The sequence below is a fragment of the Ixodes scapularis genome, unplaced genomic scaffold (genome assembly GCF_016920785.2).
Source record: "Ixodes scapularis isolate PalLabHiFi unplaced genomic scaffold, ASM1692078v2 ptg001158l_1___fragment_5__unscaffolded, whole genome shotgun sequence".
NCBI lineage: Eukaryota > Metazoa > Arthropoda > Arachnida > Ixodida > Ixodidae > Ixodes > Ixodes scapularis.
This window is the reverse complement of record NW_024610110.1, coordinates 520-25,640: the sequence shown is the minus strand read 5'-3', so window position 1 is coordinate 25,640 and position 25,121 is coordinate 520. Positions and strand designations below refer to the sequence as shown.

The 25,121-nt window shown below is 41.6% G+C and overlaps 1 protein-coding gene across 1 annotated transcript; it reads left to right on the top strand.

The window, feature by feature from the left end:
• Positions 1-15,882: 15,882 nt before the first annotated feature.
• Positions 15,883-16,513, top strand: LOC115321353. The gene has a single exon (XM_029981557.2). The coding sequence runs from the start codon at positions 15,896-15,898 to the stop codon at positions 16,511-16,513; it is 618 nt and encodes a 205-aa protein (XP_029837417.2). The 5' UTR covers positions 15,883-15,895.
• Positions 16,514-25,121: the final 8,608 nt, after the last annotated feature.

Below are 25,121 nucleotides of genomic sequence, written 5' to 3'. Positions count from 1 at the left end.
AGATTTGTTATAAAAATGTTCCAAATGAGAGGGCTTAATGGTGATCCTTGAGGGCTGCCTATTGGTGCTGTTATTTCTATGTTACCTGATTGGAGGTTGTAAGTTATTTTTCTTTCTTCGAGTATTTCTTTTAGTAATATATAGAGATTTCGTGGGAGGGATTGATCTTTAAGTTTTTTTAATACGTGCGGGATCCAGACTGTATTAAAAGCGTTGGTTATATCTAATGGTATGATTATACTTTTCTCATCGTTGCTTTTGTTGTTATCGATTATTTCTTTTATCTTTTGTAGTGCTTTAGTGGCTGATGTTCTGTATGTAAATCCGTATTGTTTGGGGTTGAGAAGTTTGTTGGTATAGAGGAAGTGGTATATTCTATTATTAAGTAGTTTTTCTAAGATTTTTCCGATTGTTGAGTTTATGCATATTGGGCGATATGTTGAAACTTCGTCTTCTGGTTTGGATTGTTTAGGAATTAAAATTGTTTTACTTTCCTTCCAGTTTTTGGGGTAGTATCCGTATTCGAGACATCCATTGAATATTTTAATTAGTAGTTGTGTGTGTGCAGCCAATAATGCTTTTACAATTGTGGGGGTTAGGTTATCTGGTTCAGGTGTTTTCTTAGTTGGGGTATTTTTAATGATTTGTCCTATTTCTGAGTATGTAAAGGGTTTGTCGTCTTCGGTTTGGGGGCTTGTTCTGTATATATTTTAGTATATCTTTGCTGTTTTGTATATTGTTCTGGTTGGTCTTTTGGAAAATGGCTATTAATTATGGTTTCAATTGATTCTTTGAGGGTAGTTGATTTAGTACCGTCAGCATTTTTATAGGGGGGATTATTATAGGTCTCTTTATTTTGTTAAGTGCTATTTTATATGGAATGTCAAATAGATTCTTTTTGGTGGCTTCTGTGCAGAAGTTTTGCCAGGATTCCGTTTTCGCTTTCTTTATGTTGTTTTTGTATGTTTTCTGGGCTTCCACATATAAGCTTTTGTAATTTTCTTTTAGTTGGTTTTGACATTTCTGATATCGTCGTCGATGTGCTCTAACTCTTTTCCTTTCGGTGTCTAATTCTGGGGTCCACCAGGGGTTTTGTCCTGTTGATTCTTTAATTTTCTTGGAGTGTTTTTTGTACATTTGTTCTAATCTCTTTAGGGTCTCATTTAGGATTTGTTTGAGGTTTTCTTTGTTTTTTATATGTTTCCCGTTGATTTTGCTTAGTGTTCTGTCTGTTCTTATTGATTCTATTAGCCCTATTTCGCCTTTTTTGGTAAGCTTTTTGACTGTTTTGGATATTATTTTAAATATATCTATGTTTATGTAGTTGTGGTCGCTCGCTGTAATTTCATCTAGGACTTCCCAGTTGTTTATTTTTTGTATTAAATTATGGGTTGAGAGCGTTAGGTCGATCCAGCTGTTTCCATTTGCCGGTGTGAATGTGGGTGGTGAGTCTTGGTGGTTGACGAGGTGTAGGTCTTTTTCTATTATGAAGTCCCCCATTTTTTCCCCTCTTTCATCGATTTTGTTTCCTCCCCATGTGGGGTTTTTTGAGTTGAAGTCTCCTACTATTAGTGTTGGTGTCGGTGGATGTTTTTCAAGAATTTGTTCAATTTGTTCGAGTGTGTAGTCTAGATATTCTTTGGGTGCTGAATACGAGATTATTAGCAGTAGTTTTTCCTTGCTTGTAGTGAGTGTTATAGCTATTAGATCCCTATCAACCTTTACCAGGTGTAATCAAATATTTTTTTATGTATTACTATTGCTGTTCTAGGTTTTTCCTTATTCTGGATGATTATGTCTTTTACTGAGAAACCAATGATTTTGTTGTTTGAGTAGTAGGGTTCTTGTATGCATGTTATATCGGATTGGATGTGTGGTTGATTATTCTTGAGGTGTTCTGTTGCGGTATATGAATGGTTTAGGTTTATTTGGGTGATTCTAATGGATGTGTTGTTTGTTTTATGTGTACCATATTTCTTCGCTTTAGCTGTTCCCCCTTCTATCGTGTTGTCCTCTGTTGTCTCGCCTCTCCCCCCCCTCTTCCCTCTCTCTCTTTTGTTCCCTTAGTATGAAGTTCTTTGTCGGATTCTTTCGACTTGTGCTTTATATGTTGGGCACAGCGGGTCTGTGAATTTGTGGTTAGTGTCAAATTGTGATTTAAATTTTTCGTTGCTGTTGCTGCAGGCTTTGCATTTGACTGGGATCACCTCGCATTCTTGGTGTCTGTTCTCCGGCGCACTCAGGGCACGTCGCTCTGTTTTGGCATTGCCTTTGTGTGTGTCCGTATGATGAGCAGTTGAGGCATCTTGGGACATATATATTCTCTCTGACGGGCCAGGAGGTCCAACCTATCAGTAACCTTTTCCTGTTTTTTAGTTGCCTGATTGCGTTTGCAGACAGTTCAATGATCTGGGTGTTCGTGCCGTTGTTTGTTCTGAAAGTTCGAATTATTTTTATTTCGTCCTCTCCTGCTTCGATTTTGTTTTGGTGTATGATTGCCTTCGTGATTTCTTCTTCTGTTAGCTCTCTTTCTACTTGTGTTATGGAGATTTGGGGATTTCGTTCTTTGGGTTTTTGTATTCTAGTTTTTCTCTGGTGTCTTTTGTTTCGTTGATTTTCCTTTCCAGTTTATCTATGGCCTCTTTTGAGTTGGTAGTTATGGCCAGTCCTCCCCTAATCGGTTTAAGTCGGAGGTCAGTCAGCCCGACGTCCGCTGGGTCGATTGATTTCTTTAGGAGGTTGCCCACTTTGATGTGGTCGTCTTTTTCTTGACTTCCTTTTGTCGGTACCAGTAGAGTATATTTCTTTTCTTGCTCATTGTCGTCTTGTTTTGGGGTTTCGTTGTTGTCATCGCTTTGCGTGCCCAGCGCCTGTGAGTACGTCTTAGTCTCATGTCTCTAATGACCCCAAAAAAATATGGAAAGAAGTGGCATGTCTTATATCGCGACCAACTAGTAGACACCCCATTGAAATAACTAGTGATGGTGTTTCATACGCCGGTGTATCACTATCAAACCTATTTAATTCGCACTTCCTGCGCTGCGGCGGGTCTTCCTCTTCTCCGGTTGTGAATGACACTATCAGCTCTTATGTTCCAAACGTGATATCAAACTCAATTTTTCTCTCGCCAATTGGTGAAGAACAGGTTACTACCTTATTACTAGTATTAAAGAATAACACCTCAGCTGGTCAGGATGATCTTAAAGCAGCACCAATTAAGGCAATCTCGTACCTCATAAGAGCTCCTCTTGCACACATTTGCAATATTTCTTTATCCTCATGAATTTTTCCTGATAGGATGAAAATCGCTAGAGTTTGTGTTTTACATAAAGGTGGGCCAAAGCATGATATGAACAATTATAGGCCAATATCGGTGCTACCGGTTTTTTTAAAAATCTTAGAACAAGTAAAAATAGAAAATTGATTTGTTACCTAAAAGAGAAGAATTTAATTGCAAAACAGCAGTATGGCTTTCAAAAAGGCAAGTCTACCAAAATGGCCTTATTAAACATAAAAAATAAATTAATTGATGCTTTTGAAAACAAGTTATATACAATTGGAATTTTCTTGGATTTTAGAAAGGCTTTTGATTCTATTAAACACGCTGTTCATCTTGAAAAACTACCATTATATGGTATAAGAGGCATCTCACTAGACTTGATTCGTAATTATTTATCTAATCGCTTACAGTATTCACTCATTAATGGTTTTCAGTCAGAGCTGAAGCAAATATATTACGGTGTTCCTCAAGGGTCAATTTTAGGGCCATTACTTTTTATCTTGTACATAAATGCCCTAATCAACATACCAGCAACTCCAAATATTATTCTATATGCCGATGACACTAACGTTTTTTTCACCTTCAAAAGCCTAGAAAAACTTGAAAACTCGGCGAACGCTTGGCTGCACCAATTGTCATTATGGCTACAATTAAATCAAATAGAGCTGAACATAGGTAAAACAAAATACATCATCTTCAAGCCTAGAAAGAAGGAGATGACCAGCACTGTGACTATAAAATTTCTAAATTCAATAATAGAGCAAGTACCTTCGCACAAGTTTTGGGGGGTTTGGTTTGACGAAACATTAAATTGGACGCGCCATGTAAATCATGTGCGCTCTAAAATATCTAGTTCAATTGGCATTCTGAATAGAGTCAAGTTTTTTCTTCCCAGCTGGCTTATGTGCCAACTTTATTACAGCCTTATAAACTCACATATTAATTACTGTCTTTTAGTGTGGGGTTCAACCACGAAAACCAACCTGTATAAAATCATTACCATTCAAAAAAAAGCTGTACGCACCATTGAAAGTTTATCATCTAAAGAGCATACAGCCCTTATTTTTTGAAATATCATATACTGCGTATCGATCAGCTTTTCAATGTCAAGCTTGCGGTAGAAATATATACACAAATTAGTATTGACCAGGTGGCATTCTACGAGCTCTATCAACGTAAAAGTACACCTTATAATCTCAGGGACCAAAATTATATGACACCGAAATCTCGAACTAATTACGGTTTACAAAGATTAGCACATCAAGTTCCTGAATCTTTAAATAAGTATTTGGAAATTGAAGAAATAGTTAAAGATGCTGTATCGTCTTATAGCTTTAAAAAGAGTGTGAAAGCTTACTTCTTGTTGAATTCTGACTAGTGTTTTTTCTACTATTGTTGATTGTACGGTTATGACGTGGACGGTATGACGTGTGTTCATGTGAATGTATTATTACTTTTGACTTGGATTGTACCCGAGTGATATGTGTATTTATATTACTTCTAGCGCTAACATTTTAGACTTTGTCCTATCATTGTCAAAATGCTGTAGAATTTTTTTCTTATTTTTTTACATGTTTTTTTTATTATTATTATTCCCCTCTGCTGCTGAACGATGTACACGGCTGGTGGAGCCTTGTCAGGCGGCGTTAGATCGCCTTTTGCCCCACCAGCCAAGACTACTGAGTCTGAATAAAGTTTATTATTATATTATAGTCCTCGCTTTCTCTGACTCGTATAGTCTTGCATTGTTTTGCAACAGGACGAGTTCTCTGAGGTGTAGGTTCTCTTGGATTATGAGTTCGGTTTTTTCGTTGATTCGGCTGAGTTCGGCTTTGATTTTGGCGTTTTCGTCCATCACCTTGATTGTTGTCCTTGTAAGTTCTGCGATAGTTTTAAGTAGCTCTTCCAAGCTTGACTGTGAGAGCTCCTGTGTTTGGGGTCTGTCTTTTTTGGTGTCTTTTGTTTTGTTTTTGTTGGCAGCGTTGCGACTAGTTTTCCTTTCGTCTGGGAAGTCGTCTTCCCCCGTCTCTGGGATGTCCTCCCTCACTTCCCGTTCCAAGTAGATGCCCTCTTCCTCCGAATCGGTCTTTTCCTTGTCCTTGTGGTTTTTCTTTTCATCATTGTCTGAGCAGTATTCTTTCGTTTTTTTGTTTTCCTTCTTCTTAACGCTCTTTTTCTCGTGATATGCGTTCATCTTTGCCGGTGTTTTCTCCGTGTGGTTGAGGCTTTTAGGTTCTCAGGTAAGTTTTTAGGGTGACTAGCGGGTGAATTCGAATTGTTTTGCTTTGGTTTCCTATTGGGAGTAAGTTTGGATTTGGGATACAAGGGTAGGTGGAATTCGACTGATTTGTGTGGTTCCCACCACTCCCCCCAGGGGTCCTCAGATGTTGTCTAATACGGAATTTCTCCTTCGGGTTTCTAAGGGGGAGGAGGTGCCCTTATTTTCCCTCTAGGATCAATGGTTTTCGAGATATAGAGTAATTTGTGTGGCGTTTCGGTTTCGTATTGGTTTCCAATGGGTGTTGGGCTTAGCTGATCTCGAGGTTTCGGTTTCGGTTTCGATTTCGGTCTTGATTGAATATTTTGCGTAGTTCCAACTATCCTCCCCAGGTGTCCTTAGTTGTTGCCGAATACGGAGTTTCTACTTAGGCCTTTTTCGATTTATTTTTCGCCCAGATTAGTTTCCGATCGTGTTCGTCGTGGTTTCTAAGGGGGAGAAGGCGCTTTTATTTTCCCTCTAGGATCAATAGTTTTCGAGATATAAAGCAATTTATAGGGCAGTTAGGTTTCCTGTGGGTTTCAAATGGGTTTTAGGCTTAGATGATCTCGAGCTTTCGGTTTCGGTTTAAATTTCTCTTTCCTAGACCTCGGGTGGGTTTAGCAAGATGGCCGCCCCCAACAAGGTTTTCCGGTTGCAGTTAGTTTCTAAGTCTATGCTTTGTTATGGCGGAAAGCACATGTGTTGGTGATTTCTACGTTTAATTGAATAACTTCGCGAGTTCTGGTCGGATTTGAAAAATAATTATATTTTTGGATTCTGTGGAGCGTGTGGTTTAAAACGGCAAATTATTTATATAGGTTTCGGGTAGTTTACGGGTTGGATGAAATGGATTAAAATGTTTTGTTAGGAAAGCACATGGGAATGTAGTAACTTTGCGAGTTTTTGTCTGATTTAAGAAATAATGGAGAATTTGGGTTCTCTAGGTCTTGTACTTCTTTAAAATATATAAATTAATTAGGTTAGGGCCTGTTGTTTTTAGGGTTGAAATGGATTAGGATTTCTGCTTAGGGTTAAAGGGGCACTGACACATCAAAATCATTTTTTTTTTATTATCCGAAACGATTGAAAACGATGCCGGGACATTACCCTCAAAATTTGAAATTTGGGAATTCAGTATTCGTGAAGTAAAAAAACAATTTCCAAATGCCGAATTCGAAGTTCCCGCACTCTAAGAAAAAAGTTGACCTCAAGGGACTAACGGCAGCATTTGGTCCTCTGAACTCCCAGTTGCTCCTCGAAAGGACCATCTGGCTCAAGCTAGGTACCGTGCGCAAAAGCTGGGGACTAACTGCGCTCGACTGGGACCAACCGATAGGCGTGCGCGAGCAAAAGCATCCATTAGTCCCCCTCAGACAGGGTGCATCTGTATGATTTAGTCCCCGAATGCAAACGGAATGTTCCCCAGGAGGACGGATGCTATTTCGCTTGTCTTGGGGATCGGCGAGACTCAGCCCAGCACGGCTGAAAGTGTTGACGAAACTCGGACGAAACTGGCGAATTTGTTTAATATGCCATGAACGTTAAGACATTGCATGGTAGAGCTTCACGCGTTGTGTGAAAGCGAGTGAACGAATGTGTTGACTCGACTTCTTCCAACTATCTCCTCAAAAACGATCTGTTGACATTCCAGAAGTCCCATTTACGTAATTTGCCTTCGCGCAAAAAATGTGCATTCATCCAAACGCAACACCTCCAAATACTAACACTTTTTTTCTTTTAAAAATGAAACTTAACAGTTTGTAGAAGCCACGCTTTTAACACCGGAGTCTCGCAGTCAGAATAAATGGTCATTTCAATCCCTAAAACTGAGCATTCCCACCGGCGATATAAGCAGTCGCGCGATGCCACTAGATCGCATCGCAAAAAAAAATTAGATGGTCACACCGGCGTGTGCGATAAGCGAGTCCAACGCCTTCGTTGGCGAGTCGTTTGTCGAAAACTCTCGCTCCGAACGCCGTTGATTTGCTCAGCCGCTCCGCGACTAGATCGCATCGCAAAAAAGTTGAGTCGAGAAGCGACTGCTCCAATCGCGTCGCTTTTTGCCCGCGATGGTCGCTTTTGCGATGGAAGTTATCGCGCGGCTAGATCGCATCGCCGGTGGGAACGCGCCTCCGTCTCTGTGTGACAAACCTTTCTGGGTAGTCCAATGTCGAACTAAAATCCGCAACGACACACTTGATGCACGGCACGTTCCACTTAAAGAGCACATTCAGGGGCAGTATCCAGACGCCTTCATGCCATCGTCGTCGCTGTTTCCAAAACAATCCAGATGAACTACGAAGAACGAACCACGCCCGGAACGTCACACCTGGCAGCACCCTACTAATACAAAACAAATGCAAACTATAAAAAAAAAGCCACTTGAGAAAGTTGAAAATGCTTAAGAGAGAAAGAGAAAAGAAAGGAAAAAAAAGTGTCTGCTTGAGGTCACTCGACCGGCGTGTTGAAAGTGGCGACCGTCTCCCGTCCTTGGAGCTCTTCGGTGTCCTTGTGTCGTGTGCAGTGGGAGTGGGAAAAGAGATTATCTTCTGCGCGCACTGCCCCCTCCCCCCAATCCCCTACCCCGCATTCTTTGCTCCTTGTACACGCGGAGGGTTGGGCGTTGGTCAGATGGGGTCCGTCGGGAAAACGGGAAGTGTCTTTGTTTGAAAAGAACCTGTTTTTAGTAAGTTGAAAGTCGAAATACAGCCTTCGTCGGAGGCTGGTCGCCTTGTGTCGTCTCCGATCATGCCGGGATCGGGTTTGGATTCGCGGTACTGAAGCACTGCACTTGATCTGTTTTGACGTCGCAAGCCAAGGGAACTCGATTAAGGTATGTCGAAGTGCTTCTGTTTATGGTGTATTTATTAACTGTGGCTTCAGAAAGTGTTTTCTTTTGAGCGCGTTCTCTAGCTTGCAAAGCGCGCGCCATGCTCTATTCTTTTTGGCACCCCGGTTGCTGATTTTGTTATGCGGCACAGAGACCTCATATTCTATCGTATCGAGCGAAACGCCAGTTCTACCGATGGCTTATTTTTGTGTGTGTGTGTGTTTCGCAGACCCTGGCAGGATCGCTTGACCATAAACGCCTGTCCACATGCAGCGGAGCGCTACAGGCATAACGCTGACCTTGCGCTAAGCGCGTGCTGACGGGATCGGTCAAAAGCTTTGTATCGCACCGACAAAACTCATGCTCACGGCAGACGAAAAGTAGCTCATGACACGTGAGCAGCGCTACATCAGCGCTTCGCTGCGTGTGAGAACCGGCATTAATGGAGACATTTATTCGATTGTACACTAGACTTTCGCGTTGATGGCGGGAGATCATGCCGTCACTTTGAAGCATAGTTTGAGCACGAACGCGCTGGGTCTGTAATTCGCAGCGAACGGTCTACTAAAATCTAATATTGCGCTGGTCTGCTGTCAACAGACTGCGTGTTGGATGTGAACCATTGTATCACTTATGCAGCCTATTTGTTAATTTATTATGCGTGTGTTATAACTTATATCTCATATATTTGTCAAGCGATTCGGTATTAATGCTGCCCTGTTACTAATAATCCAAATTCCTCGCAAACAGGAAAGAAGCTGCCGGAGCCCCAATAAGCGGTGCTGGGACCACGACCGACTTGGGCAGACGTCCCAGTGTCCAAGCCATCGTCGACGCAAGTGCGCTCTTCGGAATCTGGCCTTATCGTGGATTCTACCGCCCTGGAACTTTGACTTCAGTCATCCTTGAATGCGATGTGTATCTACGAGGCAATAAAGCTACTTTTAACCTGAACTCCACAATTTCGTTTCGGGAGATTTGTGGCACGGGACCAAATGAAAAAAATAAACCTTTAGTCCCAGAAGCCTAAATCCAAGGGCGCAACGTTTAGACCCAGGGGTCCAAGTGCAAGGGCCTAACAGTTAGTCCTCGGGGTTCATTTGAACCGGTGTAGCAGTTAGTCCCAGGGGTCCAAGCGCAAGAGTCTAACAGTTCGTCTTCGAGGTTCAATTGAAACGGTGTAACAGTTGGTCCCAAAGGACCAAGTGCAAGGGCCTAACAGTTGGTCCTCGAGGTGTAACTGAAAGGGTGCAACAGTTAGTCCCAACGGTGCTAGTGCGAGGGACTAACTGACGGGGCGCAACAGTTGCTCCCCTAGGGGACTAATGGTGGTGGCAGCGCATTTAGTCCCCCGAGGGACTAAGTCGCGCTCCCTTTTTTCTTAGAGTGCGCGCGATCGGCGCCGGTGCCTTGACGTCAAAAATTGTGGAGACCTGGGAGTCGACTTTCTTTCACCACTCCCTGCTGTTGCCATGGCGACCCAAAGCGAGGAGGAAAGGAGCAAGCGGTGGCGTTCCGGCGGACCGGTTTTGAGCGGTGTCGCCTGTTTTCCGTTGGAGGATACAAATCCAGGAGACGGCACCACAACGAACTCCCGATTTTTGGTATTTCAAAAAGAAGGGCCGTACTGCGTTCGCAATTGCGTTAAAAAGCATGTTTTAGGATTGCCGTAATTAAATGTTATAGAGATGTCGCCTACAAAGCTTCTAAATTTCATGATTCTTGACGTCACCGATGAAAAGAAGCGAGGAGGCGAGAGGCGGGAAAATCAAACGCCAAAAATAAAAAGGCGCGCGCGCGCGCGGGAAAATTTTTTTTCGCGATGCGGTTTTTTTTGCGTGTCTATGACTGCAACTTGCATCGTTTTAGACAATAAAAATAAGTACGACCTTTGGGGTGTCAGTGCCCCTTTATCCCTATCTTCCGCGTCTCCACTTCGAATTTTTGAAAGGTTATTTCTCGGGATCTAGTTTAGCTAGAACAATAAATTTGGTATCTTTTTTCGGTCTCGGCGTGGAGAATCTTATGCGATAGTTTGATTTTGTCTAGCGGTTAAAGTTTTTGCTCAATCTGCTCAAACGTGAGTGGCGGCCATTTTGTTTTTTGTTTTGCAATTCGGGAAGTTTGAGATTCTTGTTATTTGAAAATTCCTGCTACTACTCAAACAGCAAAATCATTGGTTTCTCAGTAAAATACATAATCATCCACAATAAGGAAAAACCTAGAAGAGCAATAGTAATACATAAAAAAATATTTGATATACACCTGGTAAAGGTTGATAGGGATCTAATAGCTATAACACTCACTACAAGCAAGGAAAAACTACTGCTAATAAACTCGTATTCAGCACCCAAAGAAAATCTAGACTACACACTCGAACAAATTGAACAAATTCTTGAAAAACATCCAACGACACCAACACTAATAGTAGGAGACTTCAACTCGAAAAACCCCACATGGGGAGGAAACAAAATCGATGAAAGAGGGGAAAAAATGGGGGACTTCATAATAGAAAAAGACCTACACCTCGTCAACCACCAAGACTCACCACCCACATTCACATCGGCAAAATGAAACAGCTGGATCGACCTAACGCTCTCAACCCATAAATTAATACAAAAAATAAACAACTGGGAAGTCCTAGGTGAAATTACAGCAAGCGACCACAACTACATAAACATAGATATATTTAAATCAATATCCAAAACACTCAAAAAGCTTACCAAAAAAGGCGAAATAGGGCTAATAGAATCAATAAGAACAGACAGACCACTAAGCAAAATCAACGGGAAACATATAAAAAACAAAGAAAATCTCGAACAAATCATAAATGAGACACTAAAGAGATTAGAACGAATGTACAAAAACACTCCAAGAGAATTAAAGAATCAACAGGACAAAACCCTTGGTGGACCCCAGAATCAGACACCGAAAGGAAAAGAGTTAGAGCACATCGACGACGATATCAGAAATGTCAAAACCAACTAAAAGAAAATTACAAAAGCTTATATGTGGAAGCCCAGAAAACATACAAAAACAACATTAAGAAGGCGAAAACGGAATCCTGGCAAAACTTCTGCACAGAAGCCACCAAAAAGAATCTATTTGACATTCCATATAAAATAGCACTGAACAAAATAAAGAGACCTATTTTAATCCCCCCTATAAAAAACGCTGACGGTACTAAATCAACTACCCTCAAAGAATCAATTGAAACCATAACTAATAGCCATTTTCCAAACGACCAAGCAGAACAATACACAAAACAGCAAAGAGATACTAAAATATATACAGAACAAGCCCCCCAAACCGAAAACGACAAACCCTTGACATACTCGGAAATAGAACACATCGTTAAAAATACCCCAACTAAGAAAACAAGAAAACACCTGGACCAGATAACCTAACCCCCACAATTGTAAAAGCATTATTCCCTGCACACCCACAACTACTAATTAAAATATTCAGTGGATGTCTCGAATACGGATACTACCCCAAAAACTGGAAGGAAAGTAAAACAATTTTAATTCCTAAACAATCCAAACCAGAAGACGAAGTTTCAACATATCGCCCAATATGCATTAACTCAACAATCGGAAAAATCTTAGAAAAATTACTTAATAATAGAATATACCACTTCCTCTATACCAACAAACTTCTCAACCCCAAACAATACGGATTTACACACAGAACATCAGCCGCTAAAGCACTACTAAAGATAAAAGAAATAATCGATAACAACAAAAGCAACGATGAGAAAAGTATAATCATATCATTAGATATAACCAACGCTTTTAATACAGTCTGGATCCCGCACGTATTAAAAAAACTTAAAGATCAATTCCTCTTACGAAATCTCTATATATTACTGAAAGAAATACTCGAAGAAAGAAAAATAACTTACAACCTCCAATCAGGTAACATAGAAATAACAGCACCAATATGCAACCCTCAAGGATCACCATTAAGCCCTCTCATTTGGAACATTTTTATAACAAATCTACTAGAAGAAAATTTCCCAGAAGGAACACATATACAAGCATTTGCAGACGACATTACACTCGTAATTAACGGGAAAACCAGGGCACAGATGGAGCAAAGAGCCAATTCAGCATTGGCTCTTTGCTCGCCGAAGAAATAAAAATTCTAGGAATAATCATTGACCGAAACCTATCATTTATACCTCATCTAAACTACCTCAAAGCAAAAAACATATCAAAACACCATAAGATTAGCCTCCTTCTCAGGAATCAAATGGGGAATTAACCAAACACAATTTAGAGAAATCTACGTAAGATCTATTGAAAGATCAATCACATATGCGGCACCATTCGATTGGAAAGAGACAAACAATTCACACCTACTTAGAAAACTAAAGTCAATACAAAGAATCCCAATGTTAAAAATATCAAAAGCCTACAAAACAGTCAGTAACTCAAGTTTAAACATATTAACAAATCTAAAACCACTAGACTTAGTACTAAAGAAAGAAATAGCCACCTTCGAAATTTTTCAAAACAAAAAAAAAACTACAGTTTCGATAACAAAGGATACCTACACACAACCATTCAACACTCATTAGACATATGGAAAATTCATCCGGCAGACACCATCTCCTTCCCCTTTAAACCGATCGAAAATATAAAACAAATAGAGTTAACCGAAACACTACAAATCTATACAGACGGGTCAGTATCGAGGAAAACAAGAGGAGCTGCAACAATATTTGAAGCTGAACTAATAGCAATAAAAGCAGCATTAACAAAAATTACAACCTACCCCGAAAAAACAAAATTCGCACTATTCTCCGACAGCCAATCATCCCATCAGGCCATCGCGAATGCACACAATACTAGCCCAATAGTCTTTAAAATAAAAAAGCAATAAAACACATCAAAGAACTACACGAAATAAATTTATACCATATAAAATGTCACACTGATATAACAGGTAATGATATCGCAGACAAATTAGCAAACGAAGCAAGGAAAATTGGGACACCAATCAACATTAAAATTCCTAAAAACTACATAAAAATAAATTGACTCCAAATAAATAGAGATTTGGAACACCCGATGAAACGAAAAAGACAGAAATTCCCCACTATACAAATGGATACTCCCACCACATAACATTCCAACTAACTTCCCAGCTAGCCATTACGAAACACAACTACTAACAAACCATGGCAAATTTCCATTCTACTTTAAAAAAAATTAACAAAACACAAGACGAAAACTTGGCATGCGGCAATACAGCTAAAAACTTTAATCACTATCTAGAAAATTGCCCAATCTCAAAAAACCTTAGAGGTAGATTCTTAAAATATTTCCCAACAGGCCTCACAGAATCAAACAAAACACAAATAATAAGCCATCAAGACGCAATCAAGATTTTAGAAGAAATTGTGAAAACTATAAATCAAGTAAATCAAACATTATAAATACAATTCAAATATAACTGAGAAAGCATATTTATAACACACATAGACTATTTGGGACACCTACCCGGCAATCTTATTGGCACTCCCTTACTCACAAGCAACAGCATCTAAAAACGCGGAAATTAGGATTGGGACAAGTAGGGGAAGAAAAAAAAAGGGGGGGGGGGGGGAATTAGGGTCGAGAGACAAGGGAAGCCAACTGCCCAGATAGAGACTCCCATTGGGCCGATAGGGCGGAAACTCTAGAAGAAGGCATTAGGCCCTAAAATGAGTGAGAGGCGCACCCCACCAACTCCCCCCCACAAAAAGAAAAGAGGGAAAAAGGGAAAAAAAGAACGTCTGGAAAAAGGGAAAAAGAAGGAAAAAGAAATGACTAAAACAGACAGGGACAAATCAGGGGGGAGTCTCCGGGGCCTCCCCCATAAAGAGAACGGAAAAAAACAATTACCAAGAGAACGAGGTCAGGGCGGGGGGCATCCACCTGACACCTGGGTGTCCCCGGTTGGCCTACCTCGGCTCTCCCCGGAAGCCAGGAGCCGCCCACTCATCCTTGGAGTGTTCCTCGGGGGGGTGGGTCGCGAGTACCTTTAAGCAGGATAGAAAAAAGAAAGAAATGTGGAAAAGAAGACAGGGACCCATTAGGGGGGAGACTCCGGGGCCCTCCCCAAACAAAATAGAACGAAACGGAATGACAACAAAGAGAGATAGGAGGAGGTCACGGCGGGGGACACCCACTTAACACCTGGGGGTCCCTGGTGGGTCCAAGTTCTCACCCCGGGAGGCAGGGGCCGCCCACCCGCTCCTGGAGTTTCCCTCTGGGGGCGGGTCGCGAGAACCTCAGACCAGGCTAGAAAGAAGAGGAAAAAAAAAGGAAAAAAAGGAAGGGGGGAAAAGGAAAAAAGGGAAAAAAAGATTATTTTTTTTTTAGTTTAGGAGGGGAGGAGGGGGGCGCCCTCGCTACTAAAGGACCAGGCAGCAAAAGAAACGACAAAGGGTAACAGAGATGGGGAAGGGTGATGAGAGACCTCTGATGGGCAGTAAGGCAAAAAAAAAACGGAAAAAGAAAAACAGAAATAAAGATATATATAAAAAAGGCATCAATAGGTAAAAGGGAAACTTGCCCAACCCTAAAAGACAGGAAAAATAGAAAAAAGAAAAATGAGAGAAAAAGGAGAGGGGATAAAACAAGAACTGAAAAGGGGAGAAAAAAAGAAAAAAAAAGGGAAAAACAACCACTCTATACCCAACTAAATATCAACCCAGCGGTCTGAGCTAAATACAATAACCTACAGGCACACAACACTAGTGATTAGATAACCCTAAAACCAAACCCCCAACCGCAACCTCAACCACTAGAATACACAGAAAACACACCTAAACACCTTTTAAACCATAAAAAAATCCAACAATTACTAACCTTAAATACTAACCAAAAAAAGAGAAAATTTAATTAACTAAATAGCTCACCCCAACCAACAACATTACAGCGGGCGATCCAGACACGTGTGCTTCTGCCCAAGTCTCACCTATCTTCTGTACTTGCAGAATCTGGACCTTGCAACGGCGATCGGTGAAAATTATCGGCTGTGCCGCAGCGCTTCCTTCAAGCTGCAAGTCATCACGACGCCAGTTTTAAGCAAACACCGTGGTCCTATCTGCCCGTTTTACATCTGTGGCCTCTGCACTCTTGAGTGGAGGTCTGCGCCGCATTTCCGGTGACGTCGGCCTTTCCGGGACTTGAGCCTATATAAGAAAGTGCCCGGCGTGGTCTACCCCATTACAGCGGGCGATCCAGACACGTGTGCTTCTGCCCAAGTCTCACCTATCTTCTGTACTTGCAGGTGGGTACTGTGATTGGTTTTTGAATTTATTATTTTGTGGTTGTCTGGATCGCCCAGCTGTTGTTTCTTTGTGTTGCTTGTAGTTAGCATGGAAGAAAAACAACCTTCAACCGTAAAGGAAGTGGTGAAGATCCTAGCCGAGGTTTCTACTAAGCTGGATGATATGAACACTAAACTAAGCCATGAATTTAATACCATAAACACAAAATTAGGGACAGAACTGGAGAGCGTAAATCGGTCTATGGACTTTATGAATAAAAATTTCGAGGATTTCAAAAAAGACCTTGATGCCGCAGTCAAAGAGATTAAAGAACTGAGAGCTGAACAGGATGCTCTAAAAGTTGAAAACAAGCGGCTTGCTGACGAGCTTTGTACGGTAAAAAAGGAGCTTCTTGACCTCCAACAATACAGTCGAACAAATAATTTGGAAATCAAGGGACTCCCACAGAACCTAAACGAAGACCTTGAGACTCTCGTCGCTAAGCTCGCTGGTTGTGCAGGGGTTCAGGTGTGCCCCGCTGACATTGATGTTGTGCATCGTGTACCTTCGAAAACCCAGGGGGTACAAGATGTGATTGTAAAGTTTGTGCGACGTAGTGTCAGAGATGAAGTCTTGTCAAAGACAAAAAAACGAAGGCTTACGAGCGCTGACCTTGGTTTTGAGACCTCTGTGCCACTTTATATAAACGAACATTTATGTCTCGAAAACAAAATCTTGTTGAGCAAAGCGATCCGCTGCAAAAAGGAAAAGGGATGGAAGTTTGCCTGGGTGTCCCAGAGCAGAATTTTCATGCGGAAAAATGAGACTAGCGACGTCATTTTGATAACCAGTGAAGACGACCTTTCCAAGATTGCGTAGACGGAAATTAGTTTTTGATTTTGTTCTTTTTCTTTTTTGATGTCTGAGAACTTTTTTACGCCCCTCGACTTCTGTGATTTTCTGGAAGAAAAGCATTCCTTATCAGATACGTTTCTTCATATGAATACTAGGTCAATAAAAAACAAGCATGATGCGTTGCATAATCTGTTTCATGAATTCGGACCGCACTTAAGTGTTATCATGTTTTCGGAGACGTTGTATACAAGCAGTGCAGATTATTTCATTTTGCCCGACTACAATCATATCAGCGTTGATAGAGCTGGAAAAAGAGGCGGTGGTGTCGCTATGTTACTGAAGAAGTATATGAGGTACGAAATATTAAAGCAGTTTTCAATAATCACCGAATGGTATGAAATTTTGACTGTTCTTGTTAATGATACTATATTTTCCGTAGTTTATCGTCCCCCAAGTGCTGCCTTTGCGCCTTTTATTCAATGTTTTGAAGAGCTCTGTGGATTTGTAAATGATCATAACTATAGATCTTACATTGGTGACTTTAATATTGATTTGTTTACTGATAGTAACTTGCAATTTGCGTTTACAACTCAGTTTCAATCCTTTGGTTTTTCTAATGTCATCAAGAACCCTACAAGAGTAACAAGTACAAGAGCTTCTCTTCTTGACTTGTTTATTACAAACCACGAACATTCCGTACTCTCTGCCGGCGTCATTTTATCAGATATCAGTGATCACCTTCCAATTTTTATATCGGTAGAAAAAAGTCACTTCAGACAACGTTACCTTAGCTCGACGATTACATACCAACCTATCACGCAGCGCCAGTTAGATGCTTTCCGCTATGAAATTGAACATACAAATTGGTCTGTTATTTTTGAAAGTTCATCGGTAGATGATGCCTATAATTCTTTTTTGGACTTGTATATCCGAATATATGGTAAATATTTTCCATTTAAAACCGTAAAACCCTCCAAAAACTCTCGCAAACCTTGGGTTACACCTAAACTTCTCACTATGATTCGCACGAAAAACAACTTATATGGTCAGTTTTTGAAATCTAGGGAAGCCTCGAAACTTGAGATTTTTAAGAAATATAGAAACAAACTAACAAGCATGCTGCGACAAGCGAAGAAAGATTATTACATTAATATGTTTAATATCGATGATATACGTCAAAGTGACGTGATGTGGCAAAGACTCAAAACATTGCTTAACTACAAACCACAGGTTTCTATGCCAGTTGAAATTAACATAGATGGTTGTATAATATCTGGGAATGATATGGTGAATGCTTTTAATAACTATTTTGTAAATCATACCACATCTCCTGTTTCTACTACTACTGTAAATAATGCACTTCAGTGCATGCCTTCGCCCTTGCCTAATTCTATATTTCTTTTTCCTACTGATGTATCCGAAGTCTATAATATATTTATGAGTCTAAACAATAGTAGAAGTATTGATGCATACAATATGCAAATAAAGCCAGCAAAGTATGTTCTAGATATCCTAGCACCATACCTAACTTATATATTCAATCTCGCACTTGAGTGCGGTGAGTTTCCTATCAAAATGCAGATTGCCAAAGTTAGTGTATTGCATAAAGGTAGGGATTTAAATAATATTAACAATTTTAGACCAATTTCCATACTTCCAGTATTTTCTAAGCCACTCGAAAAAATCGTTTCAAATAGAATTGTCTCTCAATTACAAATTCTCAATTTGGTTTCCGTAAAAGTTATTCAACTGAGTTAGCATTACTAAAACAACAAGAAATAATATTAAGAGCACTAGATAATCGCTTATTAACGATCGGTATATACTTAGATTTCTCTAAGGCCTTCGACACGATAAATCACAATGTCCTCATAGCAAAATTAGAATACTATGGCATTCGTGGGAAAATATTAAGTTTGTTACAATCTTACTTACGGAATCGTAGCCAGTTCGTGTCTATATTTAACTTTAAATCTGATATTTCAAAAATAACAAATGGTGTACCCCAAGGCAGCATTTTAGGCCCCTCCTTTTTATTCTTTACATTAACGATATTGTGAATGTAAATCGAGATCTTAAAGTTGAGTTCATAATATATGCCGATGACACTAGCATCTTCTTTTCCGATAAAGATATTTGTACTCTAGTAACTAAATGTAATACCGTTCTTGAACGTGTAGCAAAATGGACAAAAAATAATCACCTTAAGTTAAATTCGCAAAAAACCAAAGCCATTTTATTTAAAAGTCAACATGTTACAGTTATGATCCCAAACCCACTGATTTCGAACAATGAAGAAATTGGATTTGTCGACACCATTAAGACTTTGGGTGTTTGGTTTACAAATACTATGTCTTGGAATAAACATGTTGATAATCTTTCGTCTAAATTGTCAAAAACAGTGGGGTTGCTAACCAAGTTTAAATCGTTGCTACCTCGTTGTGTTAAGCTCCAACTTTACAATGCTTTGGTATATTCCCAACTTAATTATTGTCATCTAGTTTGGGGAAATACAACAAAAACAAATATAAATAAACTACATATTTTACAAAAGAAAGCTGTGCGTGCTATTGCCAATGTTTCATACTATGATCATACTGAACACTTGTTTTCATTGTTTAATATAAAACCAGTTTCGAATATTTACATTTTCCGACTTCTTGTGGCGTACATGAAGTCTACGCAGTTTAAAAATAAAGTTTTTGAGGAGTTATGTAACCTAGTCCTTTTCACTTCCTCATATCAACTCCGCCCTAAAGAAAAATGGTTTGTTTCACCATCACATACATTATATTATAACCACACGCTAGATTAGCAATTAACTACTTTGTTAAATTAATTATTTTTAAAAGGTGTTGATATTCATGCAATGACGCTGGCAGAGGTACGAGCATTATTTTAGGGTTGTTTTCTTAGGTACAGCTAAGGCACAAGGATCACTGTACCATTGTATACCACAATGAATGCATTAATTTTGTTTTTCTCTTGTTTTTGTTTGATCTATGGTCTGTACATTTAAAATAGTGTTCTTTCTTTCAATGTAGCTATTGTGTTCGTTTTTGAAATTGCTTAGGGATAGCCTGCTGTAGAGGGGGCCAGGACCTCCGTCAAGCTGCTGCAGCAGCTTTTTGTCTTGGTCCCCCGTTTCAGTGATGAAACAAAATAAAGATTTATTATTATTATTATATATTATAAAAGCACCCCAAAATAAACACATAAAAGTGACAACCAAAAACTCGAAAATAGCCACAAGACTACATACCACCACAAAATACAGCAAAGAAAGCAAACACCATTAACCTACAACAAATCTCCATAAATAATTCTTCACACCAAGGAAAAGACGAAAACACAATGTATAGATACACATGCATCGACAGAAATACATACACATGCGCACACACCCAGAAGACGAAAAAAAAGGAGAGGGAAAACGGGAAAACAGAAGTAGATATATAAATAAACTTCTTAATTTTACTAACGTAAAGAAGGGGAGGGGAACTAATCACTTTTCCAAGTATATTTTCAGATTCAGATCCAGGCCCCAGAGACCGGAAGGACACACAGGAAAAGCGAAAAACGAAGACCCCCCCAAAAAAATAACAGAAAACGCATACTATCAACATTAGGACAATAAATGCCGCTGATACCGGTCCGCTCCCCTGGCTCTGGCAAGTTAGATAATTTTCCTTTTCTTACCGAATCGGCTTAAGGCCCGTTCACACTCTTGCGACCGAGTACGACTGAGAGAGACGAGATCTCTTACAACTTCTTAAATGTTTCTAGAATGAGGGAACACACTGACATTGTGGCGCCATCTATGCGGTTACCCTAGAACTGCATTTCACAAAAGCGAAGGTTTAGCGGGATTTCCTAGGTCAAATGTGCGTGATACCCATAGAAAGTCTTGTTTATAACATTGACAAAAGCTTTTCAAGCCAAAAAAAAGGATATTGCGCGAGAAATAAAAAAAAATATGCCGGACCGCCGAGTTTACACGGTTTCCCAATAGATGGCGCCAGTATGTTCTCTGGTTTAAGAAGTTTTAAGGAACCCAGGTTTAAGAGGTCGCAAGCAGTCGCAAGAGTGTGAACGGGCCTTTACACTCAAAATTACCTTTGGCGATTGCCCGATTCATTTATTTCTCGATCGGCTTTAAGTCTGCAATGCTCACGCTGGTGCAGTGGGGGAACTTTTATTTTCCTTTAATTTACAATCCCCACCTCAAATCTGTCCCTATCTACTACTGCTGCCACCAGGGGGACACCGGCGCCAGCACATGGGCACCTCAGCTCCAAAGGTAAGCTTTTTTCCCACTTTACTCCCCAAGATTGGGCAGATATCTTGTAAAAAGTAAAATCGGAACACCCCAGGAACGCGTTGGACAGGCTAAAACTTACCTATAAACAAGAATTTTCAAATAACAAGAATCTCAAACTTCCCGAATGGACCTTTTGCAGAAACATCGGTTCGAGAGTAACTGGTTCCAGTACCCTCTCTCTCTTCCTTCTGGCCGAGCAGAGAGGGAAGATGGTTTCGTTGTGTCGACTTCGGGGCGGAAGGTTAGGCACGATGGGGACAAAGGCGAGTATGGGGGAGCCGTATCTAGGTCACAGCGTCTCAATGGGTGAACAGGATGTAGCTGACGTTTTGGGAGTGCAAGGGGTGGGAGAGGCCTCTAGCGCGCGTTGTTTTCTCGCCACTTAGCCTCGACCCCAGTCGCGTGTCTATTTGGCAGCACATATTCGCCAAGAGGTCCATTGCAAAACAAAAAAACAAGATGGCCGCCACTCACGTTTGAGCAGATTGAGGAAAAACTTAAACCGCTAGACAAAATCAAACTATCGCATAAGATTCTCCACGCCGAGACCGAAAAAAGATACCAAATTTATTGCTCTAGCTAAACTAGATCCCGAGAAATAACCTTTCAAAAATTCGAAGTGGAGACGCGGAAGATAGGGTTAACCCTAAGCAGAAATCCTAATCCATTTCAATCCTAAAAACAACAGGCCCTGACCTAATTAATTTATATATTTTAAGGAAGTACAAGACCTAGAGAACCCAAATTCACCATTATTTCTTAAAGGAGACAAAAACTCGCAAAGTTACTACATTAAACACACAATAGCATTCCCATGTGCTTTCCTAACAAAACATTTTAATCCATTTCATAGAACCCGTAAACTACCCGAAACCTATATCAATAATATACCGTTTTAAAGCACACGCTCCAGAGAATCCAAAAATATAATTATTTTTCAAATCCAACGAGAACTCGCGAAGTTATTCAATTAAACGTAGAAATCACCAACACATGTGCTTTCCGCCCAACGAGGTAGAGGGGCTTAGAGCGATAAACCGGGGTTCCGGTCTGCACTCGAAAGTGACCCCCATAAGGCGGCTGCCATTGTACGCAAATTTGACCACACGTCACATGACCAAACCAAATACGTGACGTCACAGGAAAGATGGCAGCGCCCATGCAGCGGCTGGCCCCAGCTGGGCCGGAGCTTGTCGGATGCTTTGTTGATTGTCGTTCGTCTCGGCGAGTTGATTTCAGACGCGGAAGCCGTCATATGAGGCCGGTCGAAAGCGAGTTCAGAGTTCAGCGTGGTGTTTGACGTAGGTATAACGTGAAAATACGGAGGAACGGTGTGCATTTCGCTGGTGACCGACCGGGATATTGCCACGGAAGAGACAAACTGACCTACGTTGCTCGGACCTCGGATTGTTTCGGATACCGCTAGGATAAAATTTAAGGCGACGTTTCTGTGCTCTCGTTGACCATCGTAATCTTCGAGGTTTGCAGTGAAGCGTGTGCAATATATTTGGATACACAGTTTAGCGACGGAAATTGCGTGAGTCGTGCTTGGCGGTGTGCAATCGCGGTGCAGCTTCGATCAAATGACCGAGGGCTCACTTCGGTTGTGCGGCGCACCGGAAGGCTGCCTTGAAGCTGGTAGTTCCCGTGCCGTGCTGAATGATGCTGTGCTGCTTACAAATTGTTCCGGCGTAGAAGTGCACTTTCACGGAGCACAGGTGTGCGGCGCACCGAAGAGCTGCCTTCAAGCTGGTAGTTCCTGTGCCATGCTTTAGGTGATGCTGTGCTGCTTCCGAAATTGTTCCGGCGTAGACGTGCACTTTTACGGAGCACAGGTGTTGCAGTTTGTATTGATCCCGCTGGTCTGTCGCACGTTTCGTCAGCACAAACGTTTCATCCACACTCGTTATGCAATTTAACTGTTGCAATTATGCAACACTTAAATTAAGGAGAAACTACTGTGTACAAAGAGGTATCATATTACGGACTAGTGATCCGAGAAAAGATCATGCAGCCATCGCCCACTAGGAACTTTGTTTACTTTATTCTCCTGCGACACTATATGCTATTCCCTCTTCCGCTCTACCTTCATCTCTCTCTCTCTCTCTCTCATATATATCCCTGATATATATCCAGAACAAAACCATGTTCAAGCATTCCCTTTCTGCGTGGTAGTGTTCTGTGGCTAGCAAAAATCATTTCCTCGCTAAGCTCACGATTATGGCAAAATAGTTGCCGGAAACCGCAGACGACACTCGTCGCTAGTTCTGGCAAAACGGCCGATACAATCTTTTTTTCGCATTTCCCCGCTCGCTGCCAAGGACAAGGGGGTTCGCTTCAACCAGCAAAACATGGCCGCCGACGCCTGTTTACTGAGCAGTCATGCCTGTCGCCATCTCACTCGCTGGCGTCACGGGCGATAATATCAGGCACAAAGGGGCACACCAACCGGCAGCATTATCCCCAAATACTCGAGCCTCGCGTAAATACATAGATTGTAAACGCTGTCGCCATGTTATCGTAGTAAGACCGCCCCCCCCTCCCCCAACGGGGGACTGCAGTACGCGACGGCGTACTAACACTACGGCGACGATATCGACATCGCGGGCTCCGATTTTTCCCATAGTTCTACTCCACGGGCATTTCTCGAAACGCTTGATATTGTGTACGCCCGCCTGGAAGGATTTCAGGCGCGTAGTTAAGATAAGGCGGTTCTCCGCGGCAAAAGAAAGCAATTTCACAAAAGCTTAAAAGCGGCGGCGACGCGTGTGCGGTGAACGCTTGTAGTTTTGGTGTAGACAGGGTGTGTGTGTTCTCGTTGTTGACACCAGCCGGCGATAAGGTACTGCAGGCGGTAGCTCAGTACAGCAAGGGCTAATCCGAGTGACCATCAACGTAAGCCCACCGCCAACCCCTCGGGAACCGGTCGCCGACATGGCTCAGGCTGTGTCATGAACCACGTGGTAGAAGCTCGGGTGCTTTCATATCAGCGCGTGGAGGGACGACAGTGCGATTCCGGAAAGTCTTTTTCGAAGGCCGCTGACCACAATTTTTTGTCTGGAGACTTTCTTTCTTCCTTTGACGTCGATCAAGCTTTGCCGACAGCCTCAGTTGTGACCTCTCTTTTCAAATGTACGTTTGCAGTGAGTGAGCTCCTCAGCCTCGGACTTGTCACTTGTGCACCCAGTAGTTCTTTCACTTGGCAATTATATGCCATCAGTTGGGGTTTAATTTCTATTATTTATGTATACATTATGAAGACGTCCTGGAGCTCCGAACGAGTGTTTTGTGCAGTTTACTTTTGCAAACACAAAAAGACTATACCAAAGCAGCGGAATTTTCGAAGTGTTGGCGAGTTGGACCTAAACTCGTTGAAGCAAATTCTTCCTCCTGACTGTTCCACCAAAGTGAGTGCGACGGACTACCTGTGCTACCATTGCTTCATGCACATCACTAAGGAGATCTCGATGCGAAGCTCAGAGCAGTGCCCTGACATATTTGTGCCAGCTGAAGAAGATATTGAAGATCTAAATCGCAGCATACTACCTACAGATGTGTCGCCGCTGAGACAACCAAGCGTCGTAAGAAGTCGGGACAGGCCTGCCTATGTCAAGAGAAAGCAGACAGAACTGGAGCAGGTTGCTGTCAAGAATACACGCTCAAGGCTACGTATTGCGTACGACAGGGACGCACCATCGGGGTCGTCCGAACCAACATGCTCCACATGCACTGAGTGGGTGGACAACTTTCGGCAGGCCTTTGAAACCGCCACCTCTCTCCGGGAACGTTGTCAACCGCTTACACTCCTGCCGTCAACACTGACGAAGAATGAGGTTCAAAAGACGATTCCACAGGCCTCAATGTACCTCATCAGCAAATCCCGAAAACTCAAGGAAAAGCATGGCGTGTGGTATGAGCCGGATCCATACACGAGGTGCAAGGTGAGCCCTGAGAACCTGTCTGCTGCCCTAGAGTACTTCACGAAAGACGAGCTACAATGTTCGCGCCAAAGTCCCAACCAGAAGGACGTCATCTCTGTCATGCTCAACGGAGAGAAAACGTTCGTGCCAAAGCGCTTCATGACACGCTCAATACGAGAGGCCTTCCGTATATACAAAGACAAGCATCCCGATTCCGGCGTTGGGCTAACGAAATTTTATTCGTTGCGCCCTAGATGGGTCCAATGTATTCCACACCAGGAAGTGTGCGTTTGTGTGCGCTGCGCCAATTATTATCTTTGTATTGCCGCTCTAGAGAACGTTACAGGCTCAACATTCAACACTGGTGAAATGAACTCGGCATTTCTGTGCG